Here is a 26,935-nt window from a genome sequence, read left to right as displayed (position 1 = left end):
CACAAGGTGAAATTTATCACCGTTTATCAACTAATAAATATTGAGCGATTTCTTCAATGATTTAATACGAGAACAATATACAATTATTCTTAAACATACAGGTACTGTCTCTAAGAAAGTTCAATAAGCATTACAATACCGTTTTATAATTACGTGGGATAGTTTGTACATTATCATATTAACTTGATTTTATCGATTCAATAATCTTTTCCATAATTATTGGAACATAATCTCCGAAGATTCTGTAATTGACACCTTGTCTAACAAACTGAGGTTTTCTTTATGCAAAAAAAATCATTTCTTGATTACAGTAAGGCTTTTCTAAACAAAAGCTTTAATCACAACAATTAGGAATTAAGATTATTTGCACCAACATTTGGGTCACATTGTCAATCATCTTTGTTAAGAACAATATCCGCAGGTGCTACGTAAACATGAATGAACACGGAAATTATTGTAATCTGTTCTATTGATTCTTCCCGTTTCCTTCCCGAAGCAAATATTTAGCATTTGTCTATTGAACATCGCCAAACTAAGAGCGCTGACAACCATACCGCCTTAAACCAGAAAAATCAAAATAGCGAGACCCAGACTACATGGCGACTATTTTGTCAGACAACCTAATGTCACCAACAAACAGCAAGACTATCGTTGGTTGAAAAGTTAGACCCAAGAGGCATGAAGTATGTCCTAACTTGTGCCAAAATGGACAGACGCATATTTCAAAGACCTACAACACCAGTTGGTCGCCGAAGTGGAGATAAATAGACATTCCTTCAATAATGGTTTTTACATTTCGAGGGCCTCCGGTTCCAAATTCGTACGTTTTGTGCATTATATACGTTTAATAGTTACAATTCCATTAAAAACACAAGCCAAATGCTTGGGACTTGGGACTTCAACTTAAATGAAGTGCCATTCCTCTGAACAAATTTTTTTTTTCATAACAACATTTTACAATAGTCATTTCTCAAAGGCCCTGTTGTTATGCAAGGAAAAAAAACAAGCTAACGCTGTACTGGTGACTTTTCTCTTCAACAGTCAACATCAGAAGATGAGGCTGAAAACGCCTTTCTCTTTTTAAGGGGCAAAAACTTTCGATAGGACTCGTTATCTCGATCATATCCATCCACAGAGGCGACATCTGTTGGCAAATTGTGCTCACTTGTGCCGTCTTGGAGGGCACCTTCTTCCGGAATTGAAGAAGGTTCGGTTTGCTTTATACTAGGCGGTTGGATGTCCACCCTCTTGGTAATCTCACGTGGAGTTTTCAGTTTACTTTTTTCAATGGCCCTTTGACTGGCAGCAGCTGATTTAGAATTCCGTTTCTGAATTTTTGGGTCTTCAGGCAATCTGACTATCGAGGAATTTCCATGGAGTGACAGTTTCTTCACAGCTCCACCATTTTTTGTTTTCGGTTTCCCTTGGAAATATCCATGAGCCTTTTTCTCTGCCTTGGTCAAACCAGAAAATTTATCCCCTGATTTTGAACTGCCAGACACAGACAATTCTCCTGCATTGCTGTCATCAGGAAGATTTGAATAATGTTTTGGGTTCTGTCCAATAATATCTTCCACGTCTTTGGCATCGTATTTTGATTTCACTTCTCTAACACTACATGGCGAAATGTGTTTTACTACTTTAAGATGGTTAGTAATTGGGGGACTGACAGACTCTGGCTGCTTATCCTTGGTGCTTCTTTTTGATTTCTTTTGTGGTTTCCTGGGGGTTTTAGGAGAATCATAGTTCAATTTGCTGGTTTGCCGACCTGGGACATCCTTCTTTGTAATTTTTGAAGGCCTTCCACTTGAAATAACAGCCGCACTACCCTTTTTCTGTATAAGCTGTGATATTGGTATATCATCCTCATCTTGTGCATCAAAGTTGTCTTCATTACTGAGTACTAACAAGTTTGGATCAGGACGTTTGCTGTTAACCGGTGATGGGGTTTTGATTTTCTTCGCCCATTTACTGCCACAGCTAGCTCCTTTCGTATTCTGGAGTTTGCGTTTTGGCCCCTGCACTGACACTGCTCTTTTTATAGTATTAACCTGGCTTACCAGTCCAGGTACAGAAGAATCTTTGGGATTGTTTGATTTTGCCGCATAGGCTTCTTTTTGATGTGATTTTGCTTTCAGAGTTTCGATTTTTTTCTTGTTAAGTTCTTTTCTGACACCCATAGTTTTCCGTGGAGCTGATTTGGTTGTTTTCTTATTAGTTGTCTTTAAACGTTGTTCAACCCCTGCAACTTTCATTTTTTTGACACCTTGTTCGGTTTCGGCTTTCTTTCTCTTTTGCGGGTGAATAAAACTAGTTGCACTTTCTATAATCTTGGCTTGTCCTTTTTCTAAAGCTGATGTTATGGGACTATCTCCTTTACTCTTTCCCTCTCTCTTATTTACCTTCCCTGTAGCACTCCTCTGTGACTGAACACATGTAATGAACTGTGATGATGCTGCCTCAGCTTCTTCCCCAAGTGAGTTACTTGTTTCCCTCGATACAAATGGTATATTACCTTTGTCCTGAATCCTCTCCCTCAGATTGTTGATCAGCTTAGAAATACGATCATCAGTAGAGGAACTGCGGCGTTCTAGAGCTGATGCTTTACCACAAAGAGTCTCTAGCTGTGAATCACAATTGGAGACTTTGGTGGCCGAAATGTGGCTTTGGTTTTGAATAATCTTTTCAGAGCTGACAGGATTCTTTCCTTTAGTATTGCCACCAGCTTTGTTCACCTTAGGTCTCAGTCCAGTCGGTGGCTGGCTAGAGAGCATTTTGCGTGACTTTGCTATCTTTTGACTTGCAGCAGACTCAGCAATCCTGAACGCATTTGCCGGTTTTCTTGTCACCAAGGCTTTGTTAGAACTTTGTATTGATTTTAATGGGATATGGACGTCCTCCTGCTTGACAATGTCCGATCCTGCCCTCTGAGATGCAGGACTGTCTGTATTTCTGGTAATTTTTGGTATTTGTGCAGTACTTGAGGTATCAACTGTGGGCGTTCTTGCCACAAGCATACCGCCAGTTTTGTTTCGTCTTAATCTCCAAGGTTTTTGTTTAAATAAACTGGGTTGCTTACTGTCACTTTTCTCTTTATCATCAACAGGAACTTTATCACGGGCAATCTTCCTTGTAATTTTGGCATCGTGTTTCTTTGCTTCCTTGTCCTTGCCGTTATTCGTCTCGCCTCTCTTTTTTCCATCTGAAAGAAGTATTTTCTTCACCTTACAGTAGATGTTAAGATGATTATACCATGAACCTTGGTAGACGAAAGCTTTACCACAATACTGGCATCTTCTTGCTGCTTTAAAGGGAGAAGTATTAGTCTTTCTTTTGCTGGCAATCTTGGACAGTCGGGCCTGGCATACAGCAGTGTGTTTTCTCAACATCAACGGGCTACCGCAGTCCTTTGAGCAATAGTGACATTTGAATGGCGAACCTTTCCATGGTTTCATCTGCTGCCTTTTTTTCAACTTGGTTGAAACTGCTTCAATTTTTTTCTGTTGTTGTTTCATGCTTTTTCTCACCCACTGAGTAGTATCCTTTGCAAATTTCCCCTTATCTCTTGTACTACTGCTTCCACCACTTATGTGCACTGGCTGCTTAAGCTTTATTTTTTCAATTGCTCCAAGGCCAGTATTCTCCCTCCCTTCACTTCTCTTTTCTTTGAATCCTTTAGAATTGTAGGTTTTCTTTACTTCCGTTGAGACTACCTGTAGATTAACTATTCGGTGTTTGATTCCCCTTCTTTTTGTCTTGTCCTCTATCGTCTTGACAACCCCTTCTGAGGCCCCCACATGAGCACTCCCTAAGGAGCCCCTACTTGCACAATCATCTATGATATGAGCATGGAGATCAGCCATTTTGTCAAATGCTTTTCCACATTTAGTACAGGTTGCTGGTCTAGGTTTCTGCAACATGGGGCTCTTCTCGGTAGTGGGGGTCCATTTTGACTCTAAACCACTCCCTGCTGTCATGTTGTAGGATGTTGCCACTTGTTTGGTTTGCTTGTGGACATGCTTGAACACATGGCACTCAAAAGCTTTCTCTATCATAATATGGCGGCAGTATATGTTAGGATGATCGGCAACTTCATGTTCAAATATTGTGTCAAAGTCTGGGAAATCCTGCCAGCAAACCAAACAAATATACCGTCTCTGGACCGGGTAGCGACCATATTGCTCCACTCCCTGGTCCCACTGTGAGACTTCATCAAATCTTGTATTCCTCGAAGATTCATCCACATCTCCCCTGCCACCGCCCTCTGTAATACCCTTCTGTTGGATGCTTTGCAGAGATTGTCCTCTCCTGAATGACCTAAGGGAACGGATTTTCTCCATGTTCCTTGCAAGTTTTGTCTTACTCTGTGTTTGCTTCGACCCATCTGCCTCAGTTGTTAATTTGGGGTCTTCTTCTGGAAGATCCTCTGGGAGCTCAATACCATGGATCTTTTTCAGGTGGTTGATATAGTCGGCAGCAATGTCAAAGGTTATCTTGCAGACTGGACATCTGTGAATAAGTGGCAGCTTCTTGTATTTTCCTTCAGTCGAGTTTTGTCCATCTGTTTCTTCTGATTGAGCTGACTCCAACACTTGTGACTGTACTCCTTCTACCTGTGGCCCAGAAACTATTTTTTCTCTTTCACTTGTAGCTTTGTTGGAATTTGATTGCTTGTTGTCTTCTTTTCTAAATATCTGAGAGGACTGATCTGATTTGATGCTACTTGGTAGTGCTGGGATAGTTGTCTTTTTGTCCTCTGCTATGTTGACGGGTATTTCCCCACCTACAGTATCACCACTGACCTGTGACTTGCTCTGCTCTTTCTCTATAGAAGTATCCTTATCCTGATTTTGACCTTCACAAAGGCAATCATTTTGTTCTGCGGCACTAGGTGGAAATACAGGCAACATCTCTGCGGATTTTGTATTAATATTTTCTTTTTGACCAGGTGCCAAAGAAGCTTTCAGAGCTTTGGTAGGAATGGATTTTGAATCTGATTCAGGCTTTGGGTATTCACTTTGGTTAACCTCAGTAGAGTTCCCTTTTAATTGAGACACTTCACTTTTTTCATTTAAAGAAGCTTGTTTCCAGGAAGGAACTGCATCATTTCTTCCCTTTTCTTCCGAAACAGCGCATTGAATATTGGTGACCTCCATATTGCTTTCCCCCTGGTTTTCTATACATTTTTCAGTTACTTTAGTAATTTGGTGTTCCTCTTCATCAGCCTTTTCACCCCAACATCCTCCTTCCATTGTAAGACTTGGTGAAACTTCCTCATTCCCCTGCCTACCCAAAGACGAACTCATTGTAGGATTTGGTGGACCATGCTCCTTCTCTTGCATGCCCACAGATGTACTCACTGAAGGATTTGGTGGGCCTCCCTCTTTCTCCTGCCTGTTCAAAGACATACTATGTTCATAAGCATGTGCCAGATGATGTGATATAGCACACACTGTGACATTTTCAGAAGGACATACTTCTGCACTTTGTGAATTATCATTTTCACATTCTTCTGAATTTGCTCCATGCTGTTCTGCCTGTAATGCATCATTCATTATAACTTTGCCTGTGGCCGAATTTTGGTCCATCCCTTGTAGCTGTTCCTGCTGACCAAGTCTCCTATCTTCTTGTTCTTTTTCAATTAGTTCAATCTCCTCATCAGTAAAATTGAACTTCTTGAGGTCCAGCTTTACGGACTTTGGCTCTGGTAAAATTCCAAATCCATGCACTTTATCATAATGCCTTAAATGCTTGTGGAAATTGGAAAGAGCATCATCCTTGCCATCTAAATAAAATCTTAGGTTCTCAGCCACATTGCTACTGATATGAGCATAAAAAGTAATTCTGGAGTTCAGATCCTGTTCACCAGAGTCATCATTATCTTTAGGAGGCGGTTTGGATTTCTTCTCCTTCTCACGTGAGATCAAGGCCTTTGGTCGCTCATGGGCCATTCTGCGATGGCGACACATTTGGCTGTAAGTTGGGAAACGCTTTTTACACACAATGCACTGATATGAAAAAGTGGACGTGGTTTCACCTCTAGAGCTGTCTTTCTGCTCTCTTTGTCGAGTTTGTCGAAGATTGTGTTTCACTGTGAGATGTTGCTGGCCATTGTGGCCTGTCTTCAAACCATCACTGGAAGTGCTGCCCTCATCATTTTCGCTGCCTTGCTTCTCCTCATATCTACTACTGCAGCTTACAACATCTTCCTGCAATAAAAAAGCAAAAGTGCGGTAAGCTGATCGAGTTAGCTCTGTAAGCCTTAGCACAATTTAATTACAATGGATGGAATGGGGTGAGTGGGAGAGAGGGGAAGAGATGCTTTTTGCTCTCCCCCTCCTGCAAAATGAAAATATCAGACATTTAATTTAAACATGTCAGGCAATGCCCCTCACTTTAACTGCTAGTCTTAATAAGTAGAGACATGTCAAAATACATATCTCATATCCATATGTTCTTTATCCTGCACTCTTTCATGTATATCTTCATATATACTGCTCTCTCTCTCTCTCTCTCATATCTGGATATCCTGTATAAATACCTTATTGGTTATTTCTGTAATTTGGCCCACATCTTCCCCTGCAGTGTCTGGCACTGGAGATTCAGCTTCAGTGGACATTCTCTCTTCCTCAGCTGTGCAGACACTCTCTTGTTCAGGACAGGCAATCGACTCATCAGGGCCTATAGCAACTTCATCTGCTTTTGCACCTAAAGAGAGAACAAATATACATCCTGAGAAATTTAAGGGCATGTGCTTGTTCAAGTAACTGATAGCCATTTAAACATGTCATGTTTAAAACCTTCAAATTCAAACAAAAACAAAAATATTGCTATATGAGGTCATAAAGATATAAAGAAAGCATTTCACAGCTACTTTCCAAAATCAGCCAATAATTAAATGAATATCATCAATTGGCCTCGTAACCCACACCACCTCGTTTCCATGGCAATACTAAGAATTACCCAAACAAAAGATATCCAAGTTTTATACTCGAGATTAAATATTTGAGGCTTTAAACACTTTTAATTGTCTGGATACATCATTTATGTGAATTTAAAAAGTAGGAGAAGGTAAGGCATTTGTCAATTCATCAATGAGCTTCAAAAAAAGATTCTATATGAGACTGAATATCGACAAAGAAAATCAATTTTGGATCCTCAGTAATTACTTGTTTAAGAGGAAAAAATTAATTCATAGTGATCATTAAAACTATGTTAAATAATTTTGATAGCAAGGTATTATATGCAAATATCCCGTCATTATTATCTTAATATTATAAGGAAACTTTACAGATTGCCGGTGACCTTGCCTTTCTTCAAAATGGGAGCAAAACCCACCTCCCCTCCCCCACGCCCAAGAACGTAAGCCACAAAGTCTTATACCTTTAGTTAAGGTCTCACAATCATGGCTGTGCTCTTTTGAAATATGTTTCATCAACAGGACTTTTCGAGCAAACGACTCAGTACATTTGTCACACTGATGTTGGTTTTGCTGGTTGCCGCAATGCATTTTCTGCACGTGTCTACGCATGTGAGTCACAGTTGGAAAGTCTTGTCCACATTTCTGACATTCATATGGCTTGGCTCCTGTAAGTAAGCAAGTCTGCAGTTAAGTCTCAAATTTTCAGCCCAGTACTTAAACTGTAACTTCTAAAATAAGCATACAGTAAAAGTTATTGGTTATGTATCCATAAACTTGTTTTTTTTTAAATCTTTTATCAGTGAACTCCCAAGTCTAATGGAGTATAGTCAAGATAGAATATCAAAGGTGAAACTGAAAATAAAAAAAGCTTTCATTACATAAGAAACACATTTCTGCTCTCTCTCTGTCTCTCTCATTCTTAAACCCACCCATTTCCCCCTCTTCTCCCTCGCTCAGCCTGTCCCCCCCACTCATTCCAATCTTTTTTACACTCTTCCCCTCACTCTCTCACTATACATCTTCCTATGCCCCCCCCCAACCACCCCTCACACCCTCAACAATAACAACAAAGAATGCATTCAGAACCAGAACAGAGGACTAACTAGTCCGAGGGTCAAATATGGCCAATCCACTTGAATACTTCCCCACGGGAAATCTATTCAGTGTCTATCAGCGGAATAGACAGCAAGCTTTTTAGTGGGTTGACCCTAAGTGACCCTCGGACTAGTTAGTCCACTGTTCTGAATGCGACCAAAGAACCAGTGAAGGTACCTGTGTGTACAATCTGGTGCCTCATGAGGTTAGGCTTGCTGGTAAACTTCATCTGGCACTGGGTGCAGGCAAATGTCTCCTTTCCTGGAAGGGCCGGGTGGTTGGTCAGGTGCTCTCTTAGCTCTTGTGCACTGTTAAATGTCTCTGTACAAAGGTTGCACTTAAACAAACCAGGCATATCGAGGACAGGTGCTTGCAGATTACTGTTTGCCAAAGGTGTACTTTCACTAGTCAAATTATGTGACGGTGTTCCATCCTCAGTATCCCCTGCGGAAACGGCATTCAAAGGGTCTACTGAGCTCTGGGCATCTGTATTCAAAGTCTGTGAGTCAAGAGTGGGTGGGGTCTGGTGAACAGGGTTACATTCATCAGCACTACCAGAGGAAACAACTGACACTGGGTCCAAGGTACTTTCAGAGTTGGTCATGTTTTGGGGCTGGTGATCACCATCCAATGAATCGGGTATATGTTCAACAGTGACATCAGGAGTTGCAGACTGAGCACCGCTGGTAGCTAAAGGTACTGAAGCAGCAGCTGTTACATTTTCCAGAGAAGTCTCTTTAGTTGAATGCTGCTGACTGCTGAAATCCAATAATGTGTGTTCTCTTGAACTGGACTCACTGCTGTCTAAAGAAATCAAAGTGCTTGGCACAGACCCACTTGTTAAGTCATTTAAAGGTATCAAGTTGGCCTTGTCATCTTTGTTCTCATAATCACTACCAGTTTGCACATTCAGGATAGCCATTTTGGTCCTTTCACTATTATCATCAGAGTTTTGGAAAGAGGAAGCTATTGGCTTCTTATCCACTGGTGCTTGCATTCTACTATCAGGGGTGTCCTTACTTATTAACTTTGTCAAACTAATATCAACAAAGCCTGTTGACTTGAGATCTCCCTCAACAACATCTGGAAAGTTGTTCTCGGGAAAGTTGGTTTCCTTGATTGTGATAGAGTCATCCATCTGTGTTGTTGTTCTTCCAATACTGCTAGCAGGGTCTCTGGCCCTTGGCTCCTTTGGTTGCTCTTTTTCATTCTGTTCAAGGTAGCCTGTTTTCTTTTCTGCCTGCATTGTGACTGTCAGATCCCCATCAGTCGGCTTCAGTAAGGTTTGCCCACTAGATATTTGACTGCACACTAATTTTGAAGGGGACACAGTGTATTCGTCACACGTGAGATCACCACCAGGGACTTCATCGCAATGAGCTAATACCTCACTGGTTTCTGAACTGTCAGGTTTGTGAGGTTTTCTTCTGAAACCCATTACGCCGTCCTCTGTGCTAATGCCTCTGCCAACAACTCTGTCTTCAACCTTTGAATCAGCAGTGAGGTCCACATTGCTGTCATCAATCATATCGGGTTTTCTCTCTCTGCAACCTGGGACTTCAGCACTTAATGGTGCCACCTGATCATGCTGGGCCGGTTCTTCAGTTTCATTACATTCTGGTCTTTTCTCAAGTTCCTTGTCGATACGTATCACTCTTTCATCTTTTATCTCTTCTTGATTAAGATTTGCCACTTTGCTTGGTGCATCTTTTTCAGAGGATTCACTGACACAAGATCCTGTTTTGTTATCAACTGAATCCTCCAAACAAGTAACAGAGTTTTTACCATCGAGGTCACCTCTCCCGGAATTACTTTGATCACAGAATGACCCATCATCACAAACTTTAGCCCTTTCATCATGTTCTCCTTCTTGACTTTTGAGGGTCACATTGTGGCTTGCTGACGCATCACTTATTTCATCTGTGCAAGGTGTGTCCTTCTTCTCATTGTGCTCTTCCCTTTTGTGGACCACAATGGTGTCTGTTGGTGTTGTAGCACCTGCATCAAGAGAGGACTTTGCCTTTTCATCGCCTTGCTCTTCAGAGCTGGGAACCACACTGGTGCCTGATGATGACTCGTCCTTTGCTCCTTCACAGTTACCATGAGACAGGTGCTCGTTTGAGATCACAGAGCCTTTCTGTATTCCACCAGTTTCAGTGTTTGCCACACAACTAGCAGTTTCATTATCTGAAACTATATCATCATCTGATGTTGGTGTATCTAAACTTGGTGAATGTGCAGCAAGCTCTGCTTTGCCTCTGTTTGGGGCAACTGCCACAACTGCTGTGTCATGCTTGAATGTGTTGTCACTGTGGGTTAACTTGTCACCACCTGGAGTAAAACCTCTAGCACTTGTTGGTTTGTCATCCTTTTCATAGTCACTGTCAACATCCTTTGCACTGTCTTGTGCACGGAGTTCTTCAGAATGTTCATCCCTACAAGGAAAAGATAAATCAACATCCTGATCATCAGCACTTTGAGCCTTTGAATCATTTTCCTTTTCAAAGTCATAGTCACTGGGTGTTGCAATACACATTCCCATTTCACTATGATTACTTACACTGCTATTGTCTTTTGGTTCCTCATGAGCTGTTGCTGTTTCATTATCTAAGTGAATGGCAGAAAGAACTACAGAGTCATTATCCAAAGTTTCCACACTAGGTTTTTCTGTATCAATGTTAGTTAATGTGGGTTTCATCTTGCTTTCATCTGGTAACTCATGACTAGAAATATCAATGGGTTGAGAACCTTCATGTTTTGAATCAATTGTGTCAACATATAGTGAATCAGCACAAGTTGGGGATGTCTGAATAGCAGACCTCCCTGTTTTTTCTTCGAGTGATTCAGGTCTAAGTTGAGACATTTCAGAGGCAAGTTCAGCCTTGTCTTTACCAAGTGGTGCAGGCTTTTCAACAGCAGATTTCACTGGATCCTGATCTTCTGGTTCAGCACTGAGCTGATGTAATCCATCAGCCGGTTGAGTTATGTCTACATCTAGACAGCCACCACATGTTTGCAGCATTTCACCAGTGGGTTGACTTTTCTGTGTAACTTGCAAGTCTTCAAAATGCTGGGGAACTGCACACTCTGGGATAGTTTTGTCCTCTGTTGAATCTGATTCTGGACAAACGGAGCATGTTTGGGAAGTTTCACCAGTGGGTTCAGCTGTTTCTTCACCTGGGTATTCACTGTAAGGATAAGCTTGTTTAAGGTTAACTGGGTCAGTACCCACATCAGTGGATATTACATCAGGGACGGCCATCCCAGTACTTGTTATGTTCTTGAGCACTACATTTCCATTGTCTTGCGCATCACTTTCACACTTTTCCTTGCGGTCATCTGGTGCGTCACTAGGGTTTGTATTGACAGGATTTGTTACTGACCTCTCCATATCTTGCATTTCACCAGGTGTAACTAGGTTACCAACTAGTGCATTATCATCATTTGGTGCAGCTTTGTCGACATCTTCCGAACCTGTTAGGACTTCATTGTTAATAGAATGTGCATTAGTTTCAGGTTCTTGCTCTGTGCCTTTGGGCCTATCTCCAATTTGTTCTGATTTGTCAACAGATTGGTCACCACTGACAGCTTCACTCACATCACCTACATCATTTCCATTCCCTGGTAAATCTTCACTACGCCTGTCTAAAGTTGCAACCTGGATTTCCACAGGTCTGCTTCTATTTTGTGGCTCATCTTTATTACCTTGTGTGGAACTCACTGGTATATCCACACTGAGAACACTGCTGGGTTCTGTATCATCACTCCCTGCCTTAATGCAAGTGGGTTCTGTATTGTCTTTAATATGTCCATCATCGAGCGGGTTGTCGTTATGATGTGTTTCCCTGGTTGTTAAAGCTGCTTCATTACCAAAATCAATTTGCTCATCTTTGGCTGTGGCAGCTTCAGCAACTACTTCGGTATTTGTCTTCTCTGCCTCCATTTGGTTTTGCTCCAAATTTGTTTTCCATGTCTGTATCTTTTGTGAGTTTGTATTTTCACAACTTTCCATTTCAAGTGTAATTGCTTCTTCATTTGTGTCAAAATTCTTTGGGTTTTCTGGCTTTCCACAAGGACTCCTGGATCCCTCTGTATCATTTTCATTTTCTCCACATCTATTTTGGTGCCTAATGGTATCAATGTTATGGTGTTCTACTATTTCTATTTCATTTGAGGAGTCTTCTATTCCAGTTTCACATGTTGACAAGTTTTTGGTTCCTTCAGATTTGTCTTCATTTTTGTATGGTTCTTTGCTTGATTTAAGTTCTTTCAAGTTATCTGTCCTTTCTTTATCAATATTAACTACGGCAGGATCAGTTTCACTTTCAAACAGCTCAACGTGGCTGGCTGTTTTTTCAGATGTTTCATCTTGTGTTTCAAACTCCTTTTGCTGTTGTTTCCTTTCACTTTCATCTAACTCTCTACTTTCAATTTCATGCACTTCCTTGTTGTCAATTTCCATCACTTCTCCACTGCTACCTTTACCCTTCTTTCCCATTTCATATTTGGATTTTTCATTACTTTCTTTTTTCAATGCTTTTTCACTTTCTTTTTCATATTTAGATTCTTCACCAGTTTCTTTTTTGGGTACCTTTTCAGTTTCATATTTATATTTCTCTCCACCTTCCAGTTTGGGTGCTTCTCCACATTTAATTCTTGAGCCATCACCATCTGTTCCATGTTCAGGTCCAGAAAGGTACTTAGGGTTAATATGAATGCGCATGTAATGTCTCTTCAGGCTAAAAGCATGGCGATATATTCCCTGACATATGTCGCAACGATATATCATTCGGCCTAGGCGACCCTTAACACAATGATAGTCCTGCAGCTCAAACTGAAACTCTGGAGACCCCACTGTCACCAAATCTTCTTTTGATGAACCCTGTTCATCAGGCGTCAATTCTGGTTTGTCAGATGATATTTCTGTTTCATCTTGCTGTGAATTTTCCTTAGCTGTTTCCTGGTCATTAGCCTTCAACGTTTGTTCTGTTGTTCCTGGTTTTTCTTGCACAGACGGTGCCTTGACTGGATTCAAAAGTTGATCAGATTCTTCTAAATTTGTATTTTCTACTAAATTTTGGCCCTCATCTTTAGGGGGAATATTTTCAGCCTGACCTAATGTTGGTTCACTTTTACTGTCTGAAGACCTGCTGGAATCAATCACGGCATAGTGACAACCAGGTACTTCCACACCTTCATTTTCTTCAAGTGGATGCAAAGGTTCTTCCATCTCTAGCACAGGAGGACCTGTGTCTGCTAAACTTTGAGTTTGTTCAGCTCTATCCTCTACAGAAACTGTCTCAGGGTTTAAGTTGAAAGTGACTTTTCTTTTTCTCCCTGAAGTCCTCCTTTGTGTGGACTTTTTCTTCTCACTGGAATTAGTTTGCTGAGGCAGGAATGAAGTCTGTTGTTGCTTTGAAGACATTTCATCTGACTGGGACTCACTTGTCTGTTTCTCTAAAGGCTCTGACTCTGTAACAGCCTCACCTTCGGCAATGTTTGGTGCAGATTCAGTTTTAGTATCAGCATCAACATTGTCCTTAATCTGGGATTTTGTACTTTCTTGTGTAACCAAGGCTTCCTTTTCCTGACTAGTTTCCAGATCCCTCCTCTTTATGGGAGGTGGCGAGTGTTGCTCAGGACGTGGATGAGTTCTCTTTATCATGGCTCTGGACCTTCTTCGTTGTGGTGCTCTTCTTGGGCTCCTAGTTTTCTGGACAGGCAGAGGTGCAGCCTGCCTCCTTTTGCCAGTTGTTTCCTTCAGAATATCTTCTCCTCCGCCACCCTTCATAATAGCGCTAATGCACTCCTGAATAGAGTTCTCCAGTTCTAGAATGTCATCAGTTTCATCCTGAGATCCCTGGCCAAGGTCAAATGATGACCCTTCGCCAAGGTCAAATGATGACCCTTGACCTAGGTCATATGATGACCCTTCACCAAGGTCAAATGACAATCCTTGGCCAAGGTCAAATGTTGAGCTTTGACCTAGGTCCAAAGACAAAACTTGGTCAAATTGGTCTGGAATGGTGACATATCGAGGTCTGGTGGTGGGTCTAGGGCTCACATATCTAGGGTCAACTCTTCTGCGTGTCTGTGTGTTTCCTGGTTTTTTAGACTTTTCTTGTTCACACCTTGAGACTTTTGTAGGCTGTTTCACAATTCTTGTTGTCTTGCTTATACTAGCATTTACATTTTCCTCTTCTTTCTTCAATAATGTTTGTGGTGAATCTGTAGGTCCATCCTTCTTAGAAACTGGTTGCTGAAGGTTATTGACATTTTGCTTCTGAGATGGTGCACTGTGGACTGTTTCCTTTGTTCCAGATGTCTGTGCAGTAAGGTTACCTTCTTTTTGCTTACTGCCAATAACCTCGCCAGCCACTGTGGATAGATTTCCCTTTAAATACTCAGTTGTTTCAGAAAATTGTACTTTAATGCTTTCAGGGTCATTGGACTCCATTGGAGGCGACTTCACATTTTGAGAATTTCTAACATCACTCTTCGCACTCAGCCCAACCAAACTACCCACTTCAGCTGGTTTTGTGGTCCCAGAAGGTGTTGTTCCTTTCTGAAATTCATCAGCTGTTTGGTTTACATTTGGAGTTACATTCTGTTGTGCCTCTGTAAGCATGTCAATTTTTGTATCCTTATTACTCAACCAAGAATTTATCTTTTCAAAAACTGGCTCAACATCGAAGGTGTAACCCTGCTTTGGCTTGTGGGAATCAATTTTTATTTTCTTTGTTATCGAACTTGCTGTTTTTTCTTGGTCAGCTTCCATTGCACTTTTAAGCCCTTCAGTGCATTCAGTTCCTTTTGTCCCAGTGCCACCTATATCCTGGACATTGCTATGAGGGATATTTTTGACAACAGGTGCCTCCACCTTATCTGCCACTCCTTCCCCTGCATCCATCTTTCCCGACTGAGAATTACCTGCCTTCGTGAAAACCTCATCTATGGCGGGTACAGAAGAGGATTTGGTTGCTTCTTTCTCATTTTGCTGTTCATTAACATTCAAAAGGTCCACATCTTCAGGTTCAAGCACAGGCATGCTGGGGCTCAACTCTGCCACAGCAGGTGGATGTTCGAGGTCACCTTTAGGGTCAAGGTCAGTTGCTAGAGAAGCATCTTTGCAGCCAGACAGTCTTGAAATTTTTATGTTGGAAACTGTTGAGTTACCATCCTCAGTGACATCTCGACTTTTTTTACATTCCTTTCCTTTCATTGCAGTTTCTACAACTCCATCAACTCTTGGACTGGTGCTACGATAACTTCCATGCCTCCCTCTTGAATGAGAAACAGGTTCACTTTTTACCACCGTCCTCCTTCTTGATCTGCGAGGCTGCTGTTTTGACTGCGGAGTTGATGAAGCCTCGCCATCCTTTGCACGCCTTTTGAACACTATTTTTCCACAATGTATTTCATACCTCACCGCAGTACTAGGATTAGGTGATGACCTTTTCCTCTCGGAACTCTGGGTAAGTAGCCTCCGTGGAGATGAAGGGGAAGGGGAACTTGTCATTTTTGCAGAGCTTGTTAAACTTACATCACTGTTTAATACGGAACCTGGGGTGTTCTTGTCATCAATTTCCATAACCACTGGGCTTGTCTTTCTCTGCATATCTAAGGTTGGTGTATTTGTTTTGCTGTCTGTAACTGTGGCTTCCAAGTGTGCTTTATCAGGTTTTATCTTATCCTGTTCATTTGGTGTATCACCTACTGCCATGGATCCTGCACGCATCGTTTTACTTTCAATTTCTATATGAACTTTTTCTGTTTCATTCTTAGCTTCTGGACCTGGAAGAACACCAGTTTCCACAGTCTCGGCACCTGTTATATCCCCAGTCTCCATGGTTTCAGCACCAATTTTATCCCCTGTTGCCGCAGCAGTTTCCATGGCTGTACTATCGTTACTTTCCACAGAAAATGATCCAGCCTTAACAAGTACTGGGTCTGCCTCTGCGCCAATGTCAGATGTTATGGGGCTCAACAGTGTATCTGAAACATTAACATTCTCATTTTGGGCATCTGCTTGGGGTGCGTCCTTCCTTAAAGGTTGAATATCCCCTTCCTCACAAGGTGTCAATGGGACGTTGGGTTCAGAAACATTCCCTTGAGGAGGAGGGTCACCAATATGACCACTATCCCAACAGGTAGAAAGGCTTGGCTTTGGGGGTTGATCCTGTATATTCAGATCTGGAAATGTAAGAAATATCAACCTTAATGATGCATTTTGATGAACTTAATACCATACATGCAAATAGCTTGCGTGCGTGCACGCGACCATGTGAGAGAGAGAGAGAGAGTGAGTGAGAGAGAGAGATTAACCAAAGTGTATTCTAAGGTTGATGATGATGATGATCAGAGAGAGAGAGAGTCCATCTAGCATACCTCTATCTTGTGTGGTAACAGCACTATGCTGCATAGGTTGAAATGTTGCACTGTCCTCCGCCAATGCCTGGAGCTGAAATGTGGGACCAATCATCATTAAAGGATTTGCGTCTTGCCGTTAGAATGGCCTGAACGGAACATATTCTTCAGAAAACATGCCCAACAAACGATATCTTTATCCAAATACACAAATTAAAAGCTCATTTTGTAAATTTTTGGCTTTAAAAAACGTCCTATTTGCTCGGCCTGGGAGTTAATGAGCTACGTGGTCACGTGGTCCGATGACGACAATCGAGCCACTGGAGAACAGAGCGTGCTTTGCTGTCAAACTGAGCTGCATTGTCTACCTGTAAGATGACTTCTCTGGCTTCTGATAATTCAAATCTCTTACCCGAGGGATCTAAATCCTCATGAAGCTGTGTAAAACCATGTTCGCGACGGTGTTTGAACTCAATTGTTTACATATTGATATTAAACGTCATTTACAAATACCAATAAAATCACCCCATGAAATAAATGAGATATTTTGAAAAAATATGAAAGCCCACCAAGACGATTTTGATACCTGTTATTACCTGGGTTGGGAAGTGCAGCGGTGCATAATTAACAGGTTTGTTGTAAACGAGCTTTTGGTCAACTACAATGCATTTAAAATGCATCAGCAATCAGTAAGTTTGCCAACTGATGACAGTTAATCTGAAAGACTACCAGCTCTTGATATGATCTAAACCACCTGAGGTGACCATGATCTAGAGCATCGCAACTATTGTCACCGAAGTTAGTAAGTAAGTCACGGAAGACCGTCACAGACAAAGAAAGATGGTCAACGAGAGCTGCAATTTTGGTGAATCCCACGGCAACACACTGAGGCAAAACGAAAATTCCTCAACTCCGTTCAACACAACTTTCCTTAACTTCTCCGTCTGTATGCACCATACAGCTCAGTTGAGTCTCATAGACCTTTATCGTGATTGTCATCACAGTACCACGTGACCCAGATCTGTTGCTTCATTTATGCATATTGAGGTGAGGTTTACTAAAACGCTTTTTTCTACTAATTAATTGTTTTTTATAATTTCTAAATGGCGGGGATCGATTAAAACATACCTCTAGTGTATAGATTGAGTGCTGAATCTTCAGAATTCGAGAAATAGATTTTTATGAGTCTATTCTCCTTTAAATACTATTCAATGTTATAGGGTCAATCACTGAATACTGCATCAATCAGGCTTATTTTGTGATTTTTAAACTGTAGTAATACAACAAAGGTGTTCTTAAAAATAAATATAAGGAGAATTAAAATTCACGGCATGACATCACATGTACTGATATACGTAATGAATACAATGATTTTCAACAGAATGACAATCATATCAAGAACTGAGGACTTATTTTTGATCATACACTTAAACTTGTTTAAACTTAAAACTATCTTGAGATCATACCTCTGCCAGTACTGCCATAGTGGATTCTTCATATCTGTCCTGTTCTGAGAGAATGCTTTCCATCTTATGAAACACATTGCTTTCCTGGTCTTCAAGCTCAGTTTTATCCCCTCCAGTCATTGCAGTACTAGAGACACATTGTTGTGAACTTGGAAAAGGGTAACCACTGTTCTGTTGCCCTCCTTGAGAAGAAGTGCCATCTACTGGTTTGTTGCAGCCTTTGGTGCTGTCATCTAGCAGTCCACTACCATTTCCTATGGTGAAGTGTCCCTGTGAAAAACATCAGTGGGTATTAATGAAAACAGAAATATATCAACATTACCAAAATATCTACAGTATGTAAACACACACGCACAGAGAGTACTTAAAAATGGTACTAAAGAGTTGAGCTATCGCCTGATGAGTTAATAAATATTGTCCAGAATGTTTGTGCTTACTTGTGAGCTACCCTGCACTGCCATCTCTTGACTGGGATTATCCCTAACACTGGCGCCATCTACAGTTGTGTATTCTTGCTGTCTTTCACTGTTGACAAGACCATCCATGGAAAACATGCGGGTGTCTGGTGAATCAGAGAAAAATATATATCACTGAATAGAATTTATACCTTAAACTGCTGTCTGAGGGTAAAATGCAGAGACAGATGAAACATTTGTAAGTTTCTATGGCAGCAACCTGATGGGCAAAGGTGAAAAATCACATAGATCAAGTCTTCACCTTGCAATGGTCAATTTGCTTTTAGCAAAATTTTAGGTTTCTTGCAAACTGTTACCGCAAGTTTTCTTCGTATCATTCTAAAAAAATCAAAACATTTTCCCCCTCTGTCACCTCATTCACTTGTTATTGCTAAACGTATACAGTATGAATGCTACTGATTTCTCAACCAAGTTTTACATAACCCATCTATTTGTGATTGTCACCAACAAGCTTAATCATGCTGTGCATCAACTCAGTATTAGGCAGAAGACTCAGTGGTCATGCCACTTAAGAAGGACAAGGAGAGGAGGGTTTTAAGAGGCCATATTGATATCACAAAGGGGTAATGCCACTCTCATTAGTACATTTTCTGTATTTTCTGTAGTTTTAACTGAAATTAACACAAATGTAAATACTTTTGTGTCATTCCATAAAGAAAATCAGCCAAAATGTGGTAAGGTGTGGGTTTTGCCAGATTTTTTCCCCATCTCTGTGTTTGGGTAACTGTTACCAACTAAGCAGGAAGCGCTCTTTTAGAAAATAAATTCTTGAAAAATAATTCTTGCAGCCATTTAAACTTGGGGGAGGATGTGTGTGTCCCACTTTGAAACATAGGGGAATGAAAAAAGTGAAAGTTTGGAGTATGCAATCTGCAATGTTTTACTTTTCTACATTCATATTTTCTTTGCTTTTAAGATGCATGTCAAAACCTTTCAAATGATATGCAAATTTTAGTTGCTCATGTTGCTTTGATAATGAAACTATAGTGGTTTTACCCTCCACTGTGAACAGAAATTAACAGTAATTGAAGAATGGCTTTAAACAGTTATAATTACAAATATTATACACCACTGATTTATTTATTTATTCATTTATATATATATATATATATATATATATATATATATATATATATATATATATATATATATTAAGGTATGACCCTGATAGTTGAAAAAAGTACACACTAGCTATCAGCAAGGAAGTCACTTTTCTGACAAACAGTTGTCTCAGATTCTCTTTTCTCTAAGAAATGTAATTCCTATCTCACCAATGTTTTGAAAAATTGTCTGTTTTTATTGATAGATATTATTTTATTTACTGATATACTTGCATAGTTGTATGAGTCTATAACCTGCAGTGTTGGAGACCATATATTTTGTGAGGGTGAGAATCAACAGTGGGGTGGTTGGTTGTCAGTTAACAGGCTCAGTACAGGGAGTAAAAATTCATGATGTTAAATCTTTATTTAAAGCATATATATTCCCTTATTCAAACCCTTTCTCCTTATTTTGGAATTTGTTACAAGTATGCATGCACATATGCAAGTACATTTACAAATATTGAATCAGGATACGCCAGGGCAAAACTGATGCACATATTATACACCCCATTTTACAGCAATATATTGGGTATTTTTCAATTTTCTTCACAGTAAATCATATGTCCCTGTGATACCTCACCCCAGTTTTTGTTCAAAATCAGTTGACTTCTATCTTGCTACTATTTGGTTGGGTTGGATAAAGTTTGCCTTAACTTATGAATAAATCAATATAATCTGTTTTATCCTCCTCTTTTCAGGCTCTGAATAAAATATCCCACAACTGGGGAATCTAGCTCCTTAACAATCATATCCAATATGTTATTACATGGCATGATTTTCAGACTATAAATAAAAGACCACTGCATGCAAACAATCCTTATAACGCAATATCAGACAACTAACGTCATGAAAAAAAAAAAAAAAAACTGAAAAGATATCTTAAATTATTAAAATGATGCTGGTACACAGTATTACATTTTTATGAAATGTTCTGCAGTCTGTCATAACTCTACCAGCATAAAAACAAAAGAATACTGTAACAGTTTTTCTGCAATTAAGTCAATCTGCTAGTACCAACAAGTGTCAGCGTCACCCAGCGTCTTTTCTATCAACTTCTTCGGATAATGGTCAAAATTACTTCAGCAAATATGACAAGTTTGCCACCACTTGATTAAACATCTTTAACCAGCGACAGTACAAAATCCTTACCATCATTTTCTCCTGGTTCCAACAGCAGAGGAACGGACCAATCAGAAGCGGGACTAGGGGGCAGCAGTGGCAAGGAAAATGGAAGGTCTCCCATGATGGGACACAGCCAAATTCTTCAACTGTTTTGATATCAGGCTGTTAGCACATCTGAAAACAAACAAGAACAGTAATGTAAGTGTTAAAACTGCTGTGTTGAGGATCAAACACACAGGACTAAGTACTAGTAAACAAATTGTGGCTTAGCAAAATAAATATATAAATAGATTAATTAATTAATTAATTAATTAATTAATCATTTAATTAATTAATTAATAAAATGCACCCCCCTCCCCTGCTTCAGCCTAGCTACTAATACAGCCCTGGAAAATAAGTGTATTATATTGTTTGTATTCACTGAGAAATTGAGGTCATCCAAGTTCAAAGTCCAACATCTTTCCACCTAGCATAAAAACATATTATGACATCATGTTGGTTTGTAGTGATCCAGTGGGAAATATGGTAACTAGTCCACTGTGATATGGTAACACTGCACTACATGTTACACAGTTACTAAAACACCATGATTATATAACATACATGAAAGCTACACTGCCCTAAATCACTGTTCACCTTCCACAGACAGACCCAAAAAATAGCATGCAATACCACACTCATATCCTCAGCGTACTAACTACAAATTTTACATTAAACATTACAGTGCACAACACCTTATTAGCATCTTAACAAACCACAGAGACTTTATGAACATGGTTAGTTATAAATAGTCAAGCACATATACTATAGTATTAGTGAAAAGAATTAATTACAAATTCAAGATATCACAAAATTAAATACATAGCAATAATTTAGAAGTCTTAGGAGTAAAGGAAGGGTCAAAAACACTCAAAAGTGTAAGTCCATTTTATTATACTGGTAATATCTGATCAATATTTCACCATATTCAACCCAAAATACATTTATTTGTTTCAGAATGTATATATGTGTTTAGAGAGGCCCTGGAGACATTTCTGCAAAGTTGGGTATTTACTATGTTCGGCTCAGCGCACTCAAGTAGAGGACTAAGACCTTACCAGTATTCTATTTCAATATTTTAACAGCTCAAAAACCAAATGTCATGGATAAAATCATGAGGATCAATAAAAAATGGCCCTGTGACTATTTCACTGTGGCTGGTTCGCTCAATTTTCATATACTGCAAATGCATATATATATATATATATATATATATATATATATATATATATATATATATATATATATATACACCCGCACATATACACATTAGCATTACAACACACGAAGAAAGCAATGCCCCACATACTGTAAACAAGTTTATAATAGTTGCCATACACTAATATATATATATATATATATATATATATATATATATATATATATATATATATTGTATACACTAACACACTCAAACAAGCCTAACCCTGAAATATCACTATACACATGCAGAACACATTATTATTGTGTGCACACACACACACACACACACACACACACACACACGTAAGGACCAATATACACAAGAACACATATGTGAGGTCATCACCTTAGCTTACACTTTAAAACTTTGTTATTATAAATCTCAAGAAGTGTACTAGTATCAGGCTGGCCTCTATACTGAACTTCAACATTGTCCTTTTGTAACAAGACTGTGGCTTTGGAATATACACCCAAGAGTCTTCTAGTTATAACTTCCAATTATTTATTTAAATTTTTGGCATTTTTGGCAAATAATAACCAATTCTAAGGGTACTTCCATAATTACCTAAATCAAAGTATTTATAGGAATTAACTGGGATCAAATTCTGAATTACTGAAACAACCTCATTATGCATAGTATACATTGTATTTATTCAGAAAATTGACATGGGTTCTTTGTAAAATCTTCATTTCTTGATACTGAGCTTTAAATAATAATAATAATTATTATTATAATTATAATAATATTAAAATAAATTGTTGATTTCGGTAATTCAAAAACTGATTCTATTTGATTCAGGTAAATACTTTGACTACAGTATTACATAAGACAGTAAGTGTAAAACAGTTCTATATATGTAATATATGCCCATATGTTGTATAACTAATATTTCAGATAAACTGTGACAACATAATTAAAGCTCAAAATAAATTGTGATTAATTTAGCATCAAAGCCACAGTCAGAGGTCCTCTCCTAGTGCTATTTTTAAATTAAAATTTCAAAGGTCTTATTTAATCCAGCAGCATACCGTATATATACCAACATTAATATATCACACAGAAACATGCAGAGTTAGACTAAGTCTAATAATCAAACATACTAAAATCACTTCCAGTGATAAACAAAATGGCACAAGTGGCTTGATATGTCTTTCCAGATTAAAAGGTCATCTTTAAAAGGTTATACCTACAGAGCAATTGAATACATACATTATCAGCATTGTACATGTCACCATGCATATGCACCTAGCAGATTTACCACAAGATGGCTATACGGAGGCCATATTGAAAATAATATTAGACATCCTTGTATTCAATCCTGTTTGTAAACTAGCCTCCTCTAAGTCAACCTCACTTCAATACAGGTTGTTACAATGGCTTAAGTAAGATGTTATCAACATAATTAGCCAGTGTCTACCTTAGCAGAGGGTTTAAATGTAGAAAATTATTATCCTTCCCACACACTTGTGCAAATTTTCCTTTGTGTCCTTCAGCCGACTTCCTTATTGAATTTCTAGAAATTTCTCAAATGAAATACAACATATTGAACCTCTTTATCTTCCTAAGGTAACACTCTACCTGATTCAAAAATCACTTTTTCTGTTCCTTTGACTGTTTTCTTTCAAATGACTCTGGAATCCTTCAGAAATTTTTTCCACCATGATTTTCTTCAGTCTGCATCACAGGTGCTATTTATAGCTCAATGCCCTGGCTGTATACATTAGTGAGCTCTTTCATGCAGATCTCTCACAACACTTTGCTCAAATAAAACTACACATTTGTCCAGAGGGGGGATATCATAAAATTCTCATATTGAACATGGATATTTGAATTTTACCTAAATAAGTGAAACCAGAAAATCTTTAAGGTCATTGACGTTGTTTTTTTCTCAGCAAGCTGCATTGATCATGTTGACTGGAAAAATGGACTCTCCCATTCTGAGGGGTGGAAGGTCCTTTGTCTACAGGTTACCAATGGGCATTTTAGTTTGGGCTATCAATGGGATCAGGGGCACCCCTTTATTTGTAGCCAAGTGTCACAGGGTTTTAAGAGCAGCAAGTCTGATGCCCTTAGCCGTCTTTTGTTGCATGATTCTGGGGAAAATTTTGTTGTAAATTGTTACTGATTTTTATTAATGAGACGAATGAGTAAATTAATGCACCATGCATGCAGGCCATCAGTTTTTGTGAGGATTTTGTTTGACACACCAGTTACAATATATATGATGTACATTGAACATAAAAATTGTTTATAATAATATTATTAATAATAAATATATGATGATAATAATAATAATAAAATTGCTCTGAGAGCAAAGCAGCTTGCAAAATTAGTGTTTAAAACACAAATTAATAAAAATCTAGTGGTTTAGAGACTATTCAATTTATCCTTGACAAACCCAATTTCCTGAAAGAAGGAATTCGATACTTCTAAGCACTGCTTTTTTAAGTGACAAGGTATGCCTATACCAGGTATAGATATCAAGATCTATAAACCAGGAAATATAATTGAGTGGCCTTGACTGGATAGATTCATAACATTACACAGCACATTAGATAACCAGAGGCCAAACAGGACAGGCTATTTAACAACACACATATACATGTATCACACCAACAGTTCACAGGAAATTTGAGCTGGTCAAACATGGTCTTGATTCAGGCCTGTGGCCGACTATTTAAAAAAGGAGTTTCTTTTTTTTTCAAAAAAAGTGGACTTTTTACAATGAAACTTTTGTGCACCTAGATCAATTTTTACCCAGAATGGACCTTTTCCTGATAAAAAGGGTGATTCTTTTGCCCCACCCCCCCTTCCTGAACCCCTCTGGCTACAGGCCTGTGAATAATGACAAATGTGGCAGCTCGTTAATTTGTTGATATGCTTCACCTGTTTCTGAGGCCCCTACTGGCATGCAGAGATAAATATTTCACAACTTCAGCATTTTTTTTACAAACAAACAGGGAGCACGATATTTATGAAAATCAATTTTTTTCATTCTTGGCCTATCATCTATCCACCAAAAAATTTCGATACAGAAATCTTCAAAAAATTACAGCTGCTATGGCCAGGCAAAATTTACCAAAAACAAATATGTCACAAATAACTCACTCACAAACTCAAGCACAAAGGAGCAGAGCAACGTACTGACTTGCAATTTTTTTTATCAAGTAATAATAATAAAAATAAAAATTGCGTATATTTAAAAAATAGTCTTTGGAAGTTAAAAAATTCCTCTGTACACTGGTAGGACATGGATCTATGAAAAGTGGGAGGGTGTATCAGTAAGGCTGTGTGTGTATGTATATATATATATATATATATATATATATATATATATATATATATATATATATATATATATATATATATATATGGATAGATAGATCCCATTGGGAGGGCAAGGTTATAATAGTAAGTTTATTTAGCACTAAATAATATGAATACATTTGCAGGCTCTCTAGACTACATTATTTATACCATATATATGGATAAAGTTCATGGGAAAAATCACCAATCACATCGATTGATGCTCAGTTAAAAATAACCAATCACCAAGTTTAATGAACCGATTAGGAAGAATAAAAAGTTCATTCTGAAGTCCTGAATGAGGCTTTAATCATGTCAAGAGTATGGTATGCCTCACAGATCATGCTGAAGTATATGAACGTTTCATCCATCTTGGGTAATTAAAAGTGACTTTCACAAAAATACCCAATGGAACCCTTGATCATTCTTTGCCATTCCTCAACTAGGACCAACTAATCAAAGGAGGGAAAAATGTATGCATTTTCAGAAAAAAATTCATCATTCTTTGAAATTGCTGATTACCAGTTCGAACATACTGAGAGAGACTAGAGGCAACCGTTTGTGCGTGTCTGTCTGTGTCCGTGTGATGAACGTGTGTATATTGGGGAGGAAGAGTACCCGGGTAAAAGAAAAAAGACAGCTTTTTTAACTACAAATGAGAAATATATATTTATAAAAACCAGATGGACATGCATATTCTTTACAATTATGACTAATTCTTTAAAGGGCAAGTGGCACAATTAAATTCTCCCTGATTTTTTTTTTTTTTTTCAAAAGACCTACTTAAGGGTATATCAAAATGAACGTACTATACCTCATTTTGGATATCACTTTCAAAATTAATTGATCTCAATCAACCGGACTAAAACTAATAACCATGCAAATTAGAAGTAAGTACCTGCACATATACATAAAGGAAAATGCAAAAATAAATAAATAATAATAAAAATAAATAAATGAAATTTTATTTAAAAATTAAAATTATATAAATAAATCAAAAAGTATAATTAACAAATTCTTAAAAAACGCTATCGTGCCTTTCAAAAAAAAAAAAAAGCTGGGAAAACTTCAAATTTAATGTATAAACTTAACTAGTACACATCATAGGCCTATCTCTAACTTTGAATGGGATATTTGCATTAAAACACTTGGAATCTAAACGTGTGTGTGTGTACGTATGTGTATGTGGGGGGAGGGGGGGGAGGGGGTCGAGGCGTGCCCCTTCAGATCCGCCCATGGCGATGGAGAGCAACTTACCACACACATTTTCTTCTCAGCAGGTGGAAACGTATATCAGAGAATCACCACCACATCATACGACTCCCCTTATATATTTCCATTCATTCTCTCTTCTTCCTAACCTCTAATGCTATCTCAGATTATTTCTTTCTCTCCTCTGAAGAAAAGAGTTCCGGGCAGCAATATATATACACGTTAAAAGTACAGCAATATGCCGTCAAAAACGAGTCTTTTCAGTCTATTGTTTCCAATCTAAACAGCTAGTTTACATGTGGAACGACATGTGCCACTGTTTCCAGTGTGGTAGTTGTGACAAAGGTTACTTCCGATTGTGATCTCCGCAAGGTGGTCTCGTTTTGGGATATATACCAGTGCATTCCTATAGAGCAATGCAAAAAGTTACCGGTAGTAGGCTACCTCACTATAAATGGACAATGTTGTCTTAAGAACTCAATACTACAGCTCAGCAACTACTGATTTTTCAGTAAAAGCACCCTGCTGTACCCTAAATATTTATTATTTAATGTAATAAATTAAAAAGGTGACTCGCAGCATTTTTGGACCTGTCCCTTTAAAGGGGGGGGGGGGGGGGGGGA

General features: G+C 38.8%; 1 protein-coding gene across 5 annotated transcripts; it reads right to left on the bottom strand.

Moving 5' to 3' along the window:
* Positions 1–46: 46 nt before the first annotated feature.
* LOC106176052 (uncharacterized) lies at positions 47–26,630 on the bottom strand. Of its 5 annotated transcripts, XM_086995922.1 has the most exons (10): positions 23,373–23,619; positions 20,579–20,725; positions 18,288–18,412; positions 17,851–18,120; positions 16,406–16,478; positions 9,830–16,210; positions 8,195–9,616; positions 7,384–7,587; positions 6,542–6,708; positions 47–6,209 (listed from the first exon to the last, which is right to left on the bottom strand). In XM_086995922.1, the coding sequence occupies exons 2-10, from the start codon at positions 20,670–20,672 to the stop codon at positions 1,035–1,037; spliced, it is 13,911 nt and encodes a 4,636-aa protein (XP_086852048.1). In that variant the 5' UTR covers positions 20,673–20,725; positions 23,373–23,619; the 3' UTR covers positions 47–1,034. The 5 variants fall into 5 exon arrangements, with proteins under 5 accessions (XP_086852048.1, XP_013413732.2, XP_013413740.2 ...); XM_013558278.3 differs by lacking the exon at positions 23,373–23,619 and adding an exon at positions 26,358–26,630 and having other exon boundaries at positions 8,195–16,210; XM_013558286.3 differs by lacking the exon at positions 23,373–23,619 and adding an exon at positions 23,632–23,745 and having other exon boundaries at positions 8,195–16,210.
* Positions 26,631–26,935: the final 305 nt, after the last annotated feature.

This window comes from Lingula anatina, chromosome 9, assembly GCF_051362555.1.
Source record: "Lingula anatina isolate TDL-2025a chromosome 9, LinAna3.0, whole genome shotgun sequence".
Lineage (NCBI taxonomy): Eukaryota > Metazoa > Brachiopoda > Lingulata > Lingulida > Lingulidae > Lingula > Lingula anatina.
The sequence above is the reverse complement of the archived record's forward strand: the minus strand, read 5'-3'. Positions and strand labels throughout refer to the sequence as shown.